A 13,288-nucleotide genomic window follows, 5' to 3' on the forward strand; every position below is an offset into this window, starting at 1 on the left:
GGGGACCCAGGTTGTTGAGTAGTCTGTCATTTTCACACCCATGTAGCTAAAGTAGTTAGGAAGACCTTCTACATTGCCCACAGCACAAAAGTTCCTCAAAAAGAGAAACAAATAAAAAGGGTCTCAAAGGATAAAGGGTCTCAAACATGAGAAGTATGCAATTCTCTCAGAGCTCACGCTTCTCACTCTCTACTCTTTCTAACGCTGCCAGCCCAGACAAGATTGATTATGCTTCACCTCAAAATCAAAAGATCCTCATCGATGAATAGAGTAGCGGGAGACTTAAACCTCCCTCGACACGCCATTAATAGGGGGCGGAGGATAGGATAGATTCATAAAGACTCCTATGCTGTGATGGAAAAAAAAAAGACTATATATGCAGAGCACACCTCGCAGGCCTTGTTCAAGAAAGAGACCAAACCTTGATGAGAAATCTTGACCAATGGATGACCAGGGATATACCTCAGTGTCACTCCTCACAGGCAAGCAGCAAAAAATGAGTATAGTTCCCCCCATACTGGCGGGGTGGCAAGGCGGTCAAAATGAGCTAGGCTTAAAAATGCTCGGGGGCAGATAGCCTAGTATGAACCTATGAACCTATGAACCTATGAACCTTCTTGGACGGCATAACCAAAATAGTATTAGAAAGAAAATATTCCCCAACATGGCACTTATCTGGAAAGGGGTGAAGTCACAACCACTGAAACGATCAGACTGACAGTTGGAAATGCGTTCTGACTGGCAGCAGAAAAGTTCTGAGGATGGTACGTGTGTATGTCACTTTTATGTCCTACATCCGACTGCAGCTTGTGTGTGATGTCCCATGTACCCTACAGTAGTATAAGACTTTTGTGTACTGGCTGACATTGGGTCACATTCAGCAGAAGATCCCTCAAGTTAAGAGTACTGCAGCAAGTGAATAGAAGGACATCTCCAAGTATGTAAACTGTACGCAAATTTCAGTGTGTGAACAACAATTTTATTTATTTATTTATTTTGTTCCTCTATAAGCACATTTCAGAATGTGAACTTCAATTATGCTCACTGCAGGTACTCATTTTTTTAATATTCTGGTAGCATAATTATTAGAAAAAGATTATAGAGGTTCTTGAGTTTGCTCTAAAATGGAACTCTAACACAAAACCAAGTGGGATAAATAAAATGTACTAGAAGCTAAGGTGATACATATATGTCAATGCATTTCATCTAGTAACAAAAAAATCTTCATCAAAGGACAAAGATGTAATGCAGACAGCTTTACCACTCTGCTTAATTCTTGGCAGACACAGCAACAGGGCCTGCTTCATGTGAACTATGCACATTATGTCTCTCTAAATAAGACATGCATCCTATTCTAGTTGGAGCTGCAGCCTCTAGGACTGGACAGACACTGTTTACTTACAAAATGCACAGAAAACTAACAGGAGGCACTATCCACTCTGGATCTGGCAGTCTCATTTCACTCTCTCGTTCTCATTACGATAAAAAGGGATTCTCTACAGGCAAATGAAAAATTGTCCCACAAAATTTGATGACTCTGTTAAAGGGGATAACCTTCTGAAGGAGAAACAGAAGACTGTGCAAATGAATTCTACTTAACAGAATCCTGAGAGCAAGACTATCTGCCATCATGTAAAATTGCTCCTACTCATTAAGCCAGGTAAATTCATCTTTTTTTTCCCCCCTCTCACCCAATCAACCATCATACGTCATGGTCTACCTAACCCTCCTACCCTCCCCCTCCAGATGTGATCCATCAGGGTCAGGACAATTAGTATCACTACAGCATCCCATGACTGCACATCCTCCTTGCTCCTTTGAAGTGTTGCAATGATCTACCATCATTCCTTTATCCCTCCCCCTGTTGTTACGTCTGAAACTACTCTCCTCTATGGACCATGCTTCCCCAAAGGGAACAACCCCAAATGACCGTCCCTCCCAGACAGCACTTCAGACACCTGAGCCACTAATGGAACTCAGGTTGCCTGGACCACAGTTACTGCTTTATCCCTCTATGCCAAAGCAGGCACTTATCAAATCAGTTACCTTGTTGACCTTTTGTGAGTACAGTAGAGAGTCAATTAACCGAACTAATTGGGACCTAGGGTAGTTTGGATAATCAAACTGTTCGGATAATCAAACATGTAACTGAACTGGATAAAAAAACTTCTAAAATCTTGTTTTTTTTTTTTTTACTGCATGCAGGAATACACTTTTCTACCATTCAGCAATTTCAGTGGACAATAAGGAATATTTTTCACACATGAGCTGACTACAAGCTCAAAAAACATGCTCAAGCGAATATGTATAATGTTTACATATTCAGACATTATGCTTCTTCCTACCTGAAAACTTTGGAAAGCTGGTTCGAATAACTGATGTTTTACAAAATCAGTGTTCGGATAATCGCCTCTCTACTGTACCTTCTCTGCATCTCTATGTTCTGATTAAAGAATGAGATCAGTCCTACAAAGGTACCAGTGTACATCCATATTACTTCATTAGACTCTTGTTGTACATTAAAATCTCCTTTGCAAAGTTTTATAGTCAAAGGAAATCTGTGTTAAGACAGCAGCCAAACTAGATACACTTACAGTTGGCCTAGACAGGTTAAATACTGATGAAATGCAACTCATCCAATGCTATTTTCATGGATACAACACAACCAAAGGGATGCAAATTAGGGTATCAACAAATAATCTTAGACTGGAGAGAATTTTGGTACTTTTGGTAATACTTTGATTCTTTGTTCAAAGGAGCCATTTAATTCTCTCTGAAAAGTTCAGCTGGACCTGAAGAATATATGTTCTTTTAATGATTCACCTTTGTTGACTTTAACCACCTTATCTTTTTCACATTGTTTTTTTGTCAAACTCCTGGCTATCTACACTGGGTCATTTTTGAAGCATTTTTGTTTTATAAATAATTTCACTTCCCATTACACTCTTCTGCCAAAACTGCAAGTAATTTTGTAAAAAAATGATTTATAGTGTATTTTTGGATTTTTTAGTTTCACTGTTTACTTGTTTTTTCTCTGTAACTACACCCAAAAATGATATCATGGTAGGTATTACACCATCATTTACATACAGCAGAGCATTATGGGTACACAAAACCAACTTTTTTTTAGAAGCTGAAATACTTGCATTATGGTTTTACTACTACATACTTACATTTGTTCATTTTCAATGTGAGGTGTCCCAACTGCAAAAACTAATTGACACCTTCTTTCTAGGAAGTAAGAAAACCATTACTTATGTATTTAGCATGAAAATATAGTATTAGTAACTTATGTAATTTAGGGAGTGAGACACTGTGAGGTCGGTCTTTCATGATATCATGGCAAGGATTTTCAGCTCCGAGAAAAAATCCAGGTGCTGTCTATCATCAAAACACAATGCAAACATAACACTATTTTTGCTTTAAAAAGCGTATGATTTGGTTTTGTGTATGATAAGGCAGTTATATCTAACTGAAGGTTTGTTAAACTTTTTTAGAACATGACCAATATACTTCAAATTTACTGAAGGTTTTCAATTCTTTACCACGACTTCTAACATCAGAGCACCACCACCTGCCCATTCCCTTTCTTCATCTTCTCTTTCACTGCCTCATGTTTCCATTCATCCTTACCCCTTGAGTTTCATTCTGCACTATCACTCGTGGAATCCCATGTACCTGACAGTACTTCAAAAAAAAGTAACTAAACAGTGGTACACAATTACTACAAAGTTCAAAGTGCAACTGAGTAAGAAAAACTGCATCTGCGATACCTTTTACATGAATGAAAAAAAAAATGATATTTTTTTCCACTTGATGTGTAGCCTCAAAATGATAAAAGAAAATGCACATCTATTCCAGTTCCTCAAAAGCTATAAAAACAGACTGCCTTATTTTGTTTAAATGTTAAGCCTACCTTAGAAGTGTCTGCATTACAATGCTGTAGCTTTTCCATGTAGATTTCGTTCACTTCCCCAAGAATCAGAAGCTGTTTGGTTAGGAAGTCCATATGCTGCTGGACAGATTCACTGGTAGATAACTGAAATGACAAAGTAAAATTTCATTGACACGGTACTTGTATTTTATCATCAACAGTCATAAAAACAGGTCTGCTTCCTCTAACAAGAGACACTTAAAAATAAGTGAAAAAAAAAACAATTTTCTGAATGTGCAGATTTAAAAAAAGGTGACAAAACCAATTTTCTGAATGTGCAGATTTTCTAGAAGGAAACAGTCCTGGAGAAAAAAAACACAAATAAAACTTAAGCTTTACAGTGGATATAAAAAGTATACACACCCCTGTTAAAATGCCAGTTTTTTTGTGATATAAAAATATGAGACCAGAATAAATCATTTCAAAACTTTTCCCACCTTTAATGTGACCTATAACCTGTACACATTCAATTGAAAAACAAACAAATCTGTTAGGGGAAAATATATAAAAAATAAAAAAGTACAATAAGCTGGTTGCATAAGTGTGCACACCCTTAAACTAATACTTTGTTGAAGCACCTTTTGATTTAATTACAGCATTCAGTCTTCTTGGGTAGGAATCGATCAGCATGGCACATCATGACTTGGCAATATTTGCCCACTCTTCCTTGCAAAAGCGCCCCAAATCTATCAGATTGCGAGAGCATCTCTTGTGCACAGCCCTCTTCAGGTCACCCCACAGACTTTCTATTGGATTTAGGTCGAGACTCTGGCTGGGCCACTCCAACACTTTAATTTTCTTCTGGTGAAGTCATTCTTTTGTTGATCTGGATGTATGCTTGGTGTTATTGTTGTGTTGAAAGGTGAAATTCCTCTTCGTCTTCAGCTTTCTAGCAGATGCCTAAAGGTTTTGGGCCAAAAGTGACTGGTATTTTGTAACTGTTCATAATTCCCTCCCCCTTGACTAAAGCCCCAGTTCTAGCTGAAGAAAAGCAACCCCAAAGCATGATACTGCCACCACCATGCTTCACTGTGGGGATGGTGTTCTTTTGAATCTATATTACCTGATTGAATGATTAGGTGATCGAACACCTAATCATCCACCATGTAATTTCGAAAACAAAAAACAGTGAACGGCCAATTTAATACAGGGAAAGATTTTCCTTGGCCGTTCGCTAGATTTTGCCGTTTTCTCCACTATGGAGCGATCTTGGAGTTGGTATATTTAGTTGGGGGGGGCCCCCCACTTAGTTTGGCTGTAAAGTAAATTTTTTTTTTTGTGGCCGACAGTAACGTTTCCTGGCGGCGTTCGCTGTTTTGCAGGTCAATATTACTTGGTCGATGTTTAGGTGTTCGATCACCAAATCATTCCATCACGTAATATAGACTCTGTTCTTCTGGTGATGAAAAGTGTTGTTTTTGTGCCAAACGTACCTTTTGGAATTGTGGCCAAAAAGTTAAACCTTGATCTCATCAGACCATAATATATTTTCAAACATGCTTTTGGGAGACTTGATGTATTGTTTTGCAAATTTTAGACGGGCCTGGATGTTTTTCTGTGTAAGAAAAGGCTTCTGTCTTGCAACCCTACCCCACAGTCCAGACATATGGAGAACATGGGAGATTGTTGTCACATGTAGTACACAACCAGTACTTGCTAGAAATTCTTGCAGCTCCTTCAGTGTTGCTGTAGGTCTGTTGGCAACCTCCCTAACCAGTTTTTGTCTAGTCTTTTCACCAATTTTGGAGGGATGTCCAGTTCTTTGCAACATCACTGTTGTCCCATACTTTCTCTACTTTTTTACGACTGTCTTCACTGTGTTCCATGGCATATCCAATGCTGTGGAAATTTTTTTGCATCCTTCTCCTGACTGATACCTTTCACCAATGAGATCCATTTGATACTTTGTAAGCTCTTTGTGAACCTTGGCTTTTTCTGTAACAGGCAATTGAGTAAATGTCAGGAAAATCTTGACAGCTGAACTTTATTTGGGGTTAATCAGAGTCTCTTTAAATGATGGCAGGTGTGTATCCAAGAAGACTGAATGTTTTAATTAAATCAAAAGGTGCTTCAACAAAGTATTAGTTTAAGGGTGTGTGCACAAAACAAAGTATTAGTTTAAGGGTATGCACACTTATGCAACCAACGTATTGTATGTTTTTTATTTTTTATATTTTTTCCCCTAACAGATGTTTGCTTTTCAATTGAATTGTACAGGTTATAGGTCACATTAAAGATGGGAAAAGTTTTGAAATGATTTATTGTGGTCTCATTTTTTTATATCACAAAAATCTGGCATTTTAACAGGGGTGTGTACACTTTTGATATCCACTGTACATTGGGACAATCCCAATGAGCTACTAACCAATACAATCCACTCTAGTGTTACAACTCCTTAGAGAGAACATTTCTCCTTACCTGTTGTAACTGTAATGTTACAATCTTAACCGTACAATAAGTTGTATTTAACATATTCTGATCACACATCAGTACTGTGTTTAACCCCTCCCCCCTCACTTCTGCCAACCACTGCCTTTATACAACTGATCGGCCCACTTATTCTCAAGTGTGGCATGACCCAACAGGGGGAAGTTGTCAGCTTGACAGCTATTAAAAGAAGTTATGTACTCACCATAACATTCCATGTGAGTTGTTCATCTCGCCTTCATTCTTACTGATGGGTTCGGAGCCAATCCTTGGCTCCAACTCGGCCAACTGCAAAAGCTCGAGGTTTTCAACTAGCTCAAGGTCCACTCTCCCTATCCCATGATGCACCTTGTGCTTCCATCAAATCTTGTTTTCTGCCAACAGGCTACATACTACTAGTAATGTGCTAATACTGGAAACCAGATAAGAAACAGTAACACCATGACATAAATAAAATCTCGGTCCTCAAGAAGCCTGGATGGGGGATGGAGGGCAGGACATAAGAATGAAGGTGAGATAAACAACTCACATGGAACGTTATGGTGAGTACATAATTTCTTTATGTGAAGTTGTTCTAGCTCTCCAGACAGTCTTACTGATGGGTAGCGTCCCAAGCACCATCTTTCTCGGGTGTCTCATGGGAGAATGTTCTTCAAGACAGTGGAACCAAAGGAGGCCCTGTCCCTGGAGGTCTTATCTACTTTATAATGAGTGATGAAGGTATGAGGCCTTAACCAAGTAGCTGCTGCACAAACAGTATCTAATGGTAATTTAGCCGTAAAGGCTAATGAAGTAGATACAGCTCTAGTAGAGCGGGCTTTTTTTTTCTGTCGTAACGGTGTATTCACTGAAGTGTAAGTGAAGTATATACAATTTGATAACCATTTTGATAAAGTGGTTTTCGCCACTAGAGTGCTTTTTTTAGACTCTGAAAAGGAAACAAAAAGCTGATCTGTTTTCCTGACATGTTTGGTCCTGTCTAAATAGAATCAAAGCTGTCTGTGAACATCAAGTTTGTCCAGCATAGGTTCCACTTCATTAGTGTAATTAGGGAAAAATACGGGCAATTCAATAGATTGGTTGAGATTTGTCTCTGAGCAAACGTTTGGTAAGAATGAAGGATTCATCCTGAGTGAGAGACTGTCATTATGGAAAATCAAATAAGGAGGTTTAATGGACAAGGCCTGTAACTCCGAAACCCTGTGAGCAGACGTAATAGCTATTAAAGATATGGTTTTCCATGACAGGTATTTCAAGTCACAAGATGCGGCTGGTTCAAAGGGGGGCAGGATTATACAGGAAAGAACAAAATTTAAGTTCCATGGCATAACTGGAGCTTTGATGGGTGGTCTCAAATGGACAGTACCCTTGAGAAAGGCTTTAGAGAGTCTATGTGACATAATATTAGATCCCTGGTCACCTAGATGAAAGTTAGCAATCACTGCCAATTGAACTCTAATGGTTGCTGCCGCTGCCCCTTCATTGAAAAGTTTAGTCAAAAACTCCAGAATGGATGAAATTGAAGCTAGGTACGGATCAATATTGTTCTGAAGTGCCCATATAGAAAACCTTCTCCATTTACTAAGATACAACTTCCTGGGAGACAATTTATGAGAGGATGTTAAAATATGTTGAGTCGCAGCTGACAGATTGTGAATCCTGTTTATGTTTGGAATTGGAGCAGCCAATCTGTCAGTTTGAGGGAATGAAGAGAAGGGTGGAGAACCCCTGATGAATGAGTCAGGAGATCTGATACTGGGGCCAGAATCCAAGGTTCTTCCAATAGATGAGGCTGGAGGAAGGGAAACCAAATCTGATGAGGCCAAAAAGGGGCTATTAGAATGATGGTCCTTTCCACAGCCTTGGCTTTCTGTAAAACTTTGGGTATCAGAGGAAAGGGAGGGAAGGCATACAGGAGACCCAGGGGCCAATTGTGTACAAGTGCATCCCTTGGGGCATCCCCCGAGGGGGGATTAGGGCAAAGTAGCTGCTGCAATTCATGTTTGTTGGAGTTGCAAAGAGATCTCAGCAAGGCAAGCCTCATCTGTGAAATATCCTTTCCGCTACTTCTTTTAGGGACCACTCGTGAAGCAGTAGAATCGCCCTCCTCATCTTATCTGCTATCACACTGGATCTCCCCGGGATGTGCATTGCTATCAGAAAGCACTGGGTGGAAATTTCCCACTGCCATACTCTCAGGGCCTCTTGACACAGGGGGTAAGATCTGGTTCCTCCTTGTCTGTTTATGTACCAAACCAGTGACATATTGTCTGTCTGAATTGCAATAGTTCCCAGACAAAGAGTCTTGAAAGGACTGCAATGCTAGACGAGCCGCTCTCATCTCCAGAACATTGATATGCAGGTGAGCCTTGTATCTGTTCCACGTGCTTTGGCTGTTCTCCCCTGATAAAGCCCCCCTCCCCACCCTATCAGGGAGGCATCCGTGGCTACGGGAGCGGGTAGAACAAAGGGGCAATCTAGAGTTACTTGGTGAGATGTCAGCCACCACTGAAGGTCCTTCTTGCAGGAATTCGTTATCAAAATTGTGTGCAACATTGGGAGTTCTTGAAAGGACCATTGCGTGAACAGAAGCCATTGTAGTACATGCATATGCATCTGACCCAAAGGAATCGCAATGAATGATCGCTGCCGCCATTGTCCCTAGCAAATGGAGTACCATTGACACAGGGTTTTTTTCTCTCGGAATCAGGTCCAGCACCTGATTTCATAGAACACAAACTCTTTCTGGAGGAAGGTTTAGGGCCATAATGACAGTATTTAGCTCTGCTCCTATAAAAACGGGATGTTGCAATGGCGACAAGGCAGATTTTCCTGAATTTATAGTAATTCCCAACTGACTGCAGAGGTTCAAAGCTGTGTCCCCTTGCTTCTATAAGTTGATGCTTGGTGGCGGCAGTGAGGAGCCAGTCATCTAGGTATGGAAACACCTGGAATCCCAAACGTCTCAGATGAGCCGTGACTACTGCGATGCATTTGGTGAACACACTGGGGGATGTAGTGAGACCAAACGGCAGAGCCCGAAATTGATAATGACTGGCTCCCAACCGAAACTGCAGATGAACTCTGGGCCTGTCCATTTTTATGTGGTAGTATGCATTCGGGAGATCTATCGGACACATCCAATGGTCTTTCCCTAAAAAGGGAACAATTGACTGTAGCGTGACCATCCAGAATTTTGTTTTTCTGACCAACTTGTTTAGTCTGCTGAGATCCAAAATGGGCCTCCGGTCCCCTGTTCTCTTTGAAACTAAAAAGAACCTTGAGTAAGTTCTGGATCCTCTTTAGTCTGCTGGGACTAGCTGGATGACTCTTTTCCAGCAACCTTTGAATCTCTGAGGCTGCCTGTTCCCTGTGACTGGGTGGAAAGTCCGGGATTTTCCTTATAAGGCGGGGGTGGCAAAGGGAATAGAGTATCCTCTGGATATGAAGATTTGTACCCAGCTGTCTTTTGTTATTTTTAGCCAAGCGTCACGGTGCAAAGAGAAGTGTCCCCCGACTACCTCCAGAGATAGACAGGTGGGCCTCCTCTCAGGAGTGCTGATAGCGCTTGCCAAAGAACTGATCTCTTGTCGCCCTGGTTCTGTGGACCCCCCTCTGCCATGTGGAAGGGGTCTTCCATTGTTACCCCCTCCTCTGCCTTTAGAGGGGGGTTCACCATGAGTGTCCTGGAAAGCTCCTCGAGTTTTACGGAACCACATCTTCCCTGCCTTCTGACCTGTGGGGTAAGGTCTGGTAGGGGTGGAAAAGTGGACTCCGATGGCAGAGTCTTTCCATCCTGTTGACTCCTGGTAAGGGTTTCCTTCACTTTGGGTCCAAAAAGGGGACGAGCCATCAAAAGGGGTGCCAATAAAGCATGACTTAAAGGGCTCTGCAAAGGAACACAAGCGCATCCAGGAATGTCTCCTAAGAGCAATTCCTGTCCCCGCTGCCCTACTCATTCCATCAGCTGCATAGGAGACCAGGTGCATGGAAGAGTTTACGAGAGAATTTAGGGTAGTGAGTTGGGAAGTTACCTGCTCTGAGACCCCCGCAGCTACTGAACCCTGTAGAGTATCTCCTAGTTCTTTCAGGATATCCCTTTGCAACCTTGTGAAATGTGTTAGTTCAATGATCGGAGAATGCACTCTACGGGCACCTACAAGAATGCATGGATCGTGCTATCCCAACCAAGACTCACTCCTCCAAGAAAAGGAAACCAGTCTGGTGGACCCCTGCCATAAACAAGCTATACAATAGAAGGAGGAAACTAGTACAGAAAAGAGTAAAATCCCAAGAAGGGAGGACATCCCTGATCAGTATCAGCAATAAACTACGTTCCCTCATAAAATCATCCAAGGCTAGCTTTGAAAAAAAATTGCCATGGACTCCAAAGATTAACCACAAGGCATTTGCTAGCTATGTCAAGAATCTAAATGGCAATTCTCAGATCTGCTCAGAGTTATGGCAGAATGGCAAAAAATACACTGAACCTTCAGATATAGCCAACATCCTGGCAGACAGGTTCAGTGCAAACTTCACCCCCTCTCACCCCCAAAAAGGCTCATAACTATACCAGAAGAATGTAGTGCCCCTGAATTCACAGACACTCAGGTTAAAATAGCCCTCTCCAAAGCCAAAAACACAGCATCAATGGGACCGGCCAGTGTGTCCCAGGCTGCGTCCTACACGAGCTCAAAGATGAACTAACCCCTTACCTAAACACACTGTTTAAACTCAGCCTCTCCACAGGCTATGTGCCCACAGAGTGGTGCACAGCAACAGTTATTCCACTCCATAAAGGTGGAGCCACAACGGACCCCGGAACTATTGCTCTATAAGCCTGACTAGCTTGGTCTGCAAAGCTATGGAGCGCATCATCATGGATCTCATTAACAGAGACATTGGAAACCTCCAAACACCAGACCCTACCCAGTTCGGCTTTATTAAGGGCAGATCATGCCTCCTAAACCTGGTGGACTTCTTTGAGACAGTTACCAAGGATATAGACGAGGGAAAGGTGGTCCACACAGCTTACCTAGACCTCGCAAAGACCTTCGACACCATTCCCCACTCAGGTATTATAGACAAGCTCACCAGGCTGAATATAAATCCCTAAATCACGAGATGGGTTGCAAACTGGCTCACGGACAGAACCCACATCGTAAGAGCTGCAGGAGCTAGGTCTGACTCTAAACTGGTTACAAGTGGCTTTCCCCAGGGCTCAGTCCTAGGACCCCTCCTGTTCGGCATAAACTTCTCAGAGGTACAGGCAAGCACAGAAGGACTATGGCTGACCAAGTTCACAGACGACTGCAAACAAGGGGCTATAATTGACTCTCTGGCTGACACAGACATCCTCCAAAAGGGTCTCACTGAGACAGATACCTGGGTGTCAAAACCATGGCCACAAGCTAAATGCCAAAAAGTGCATAGTCTTCCCCTTTGGAAAAAACAAAGTACCCACAAACTACCACATAGGTGGTAGCCCCATAAATACGGAAGATGTAATAAGGGATCTGGGGACCCAAGTAGATTGTAACCTCTCCTTTGATAATCACATTGCCAAAGTGGTTAGAAAATCCTTCTATGTGGCCCACCTAATCACAAAAGGGTTTGCATCCAGATCTAAAGAGGTCATTGGGCCCCTCTATGCATCATTCATCAGACCCATCATAGAGTACAATGCCCCATTTGGGATGTACCTTACAAGACACCTGCAACAACTGGAAAGACCACAGAAGTACCTCACCAAGAGGATCACTGGCTTCAAGCAGATGCCCTATGCAGCTTGACTGAAGAAACTCCAGTTGTACTCGGTTGCATACTGCCTACTCAGAGGTGATCTCTGCCCGACATACAAGGGCATGTCCAACCCAGAATTGATTGACATGCTCCACCTAAAGAAAACCATATCCCCTTGAGCCACACGCTCCAGGGATCTAAACCTCACCACAACAATAAATAGGATGTGCTGGAGGGACAGATTCCTGTCCCAGAGACTTCCCCATGCTCTGGAACAAGACTCCAATCTACATTAGGCAGAGCTCCTCGCTAACCCTCTTCAAGAGAAACCTTGATGAGTGGATGGGAAATAAAGTCTACCCCAGGATCACTTCAATGGCTCTGCTGGACAGAGGCACAGGGAACTAATCTAAGGGGATGGCGAAAGCCAACATATTCCACTTAGACTTATAAATGCCTTTGGGCAGATAGCCTAGTACCTACCTATGAACCTATGAGAGCAAAAGTCACTGATCTAAACATGTGCTTACCGTATCTGTCCATGATCCTAGAATCCTTGTTAGGAGGCTGGACAGACGTAGAAGTTTCTAACAGTTCCTTCTTGGTGGCTGCCGCCAGCACCATAGCATGCGCAGGCACTCCTTTGGTCAGGAAGGTCTTGTCCTGGGGGGAAAGTATAAATTTATTAGGTCTCCTAGGGACAGGCTCCATGGTATCAGGGGACTCCCACACCCTTCAAAAGATTAGCTCAATCAACTCATCAAAGGGTGGAGATACCCAAGAGGTGGAGGGTTGAGACCCAAAAACCCTCAGAAGCACTGACTCATCATCAGTAGGGTTAAGGGACTTCCAGTCACCCCCCTGCTTAAGAATTTCCAGGATATCTGCGAAGGAGATATCCTCCGAGGGGGACCATGGAAACCCTTCTGACTCATCTAAGTCAGTGTCTGAAGTGATGGATTCCTGTGGGAAGTCCAGATGCTTCCTCTTGCAAAGTCTCTTCCTGGGAACCTCTTCAGTGGGAGCTTTTGGAGAGGTCTCGGAAGAGCAGAGCTTCCTGAGGCTCAAGGTCTTTACGCTTTAGATGGACGTGTGAAGAAGAAGAAGTAGACACCAGTGCTCTGGAGGAAGGAGCTACTGGTTCTGATGTTGTGGTTGTCGGCACAGACATCACCCTCCTCATAG

The 13,288-nt window shown here is 42.4% G+C and overlaps 1 protein-coding gene across 2 annotated transcripts in view; it reads right to left on the minus strand.

The window, feature by feature from the left end:
- The window catches only part of LOC122791001 (hamartin-like), a 1,885,581-nt gene that overhangs the window by 485,180 nt on the left and 1,387,113 nt on the right, over positions 1-13,288 (minus strand). For both annotated transcript variants that reach the window (XM_044058745.1, XM_044058744.1), the window contains exon 15: positions 3,917-4,039. In XM_044058745.1, the coding sequence (XP_043914680.1) occupies positions 3,917-4,039 (123 nt within the window). The remainder of the gene's footprint in view (positions 1-3,916; positions 4,040-13,288) is intronic.

Source organism: Protopterus annectens, chromosome 16.part0 (assembly GCF_019279795.1).
Source record: "Protopterus annectens isolate FY-2018-M chromosome 16.part0, PAN1.0, whole genome shotgun sequence".
NCBI lineage: Eukaryota > Metazoa > Chordata > Ceratodontiformes > Protopteridae > Protopterus > Protopterus annectens.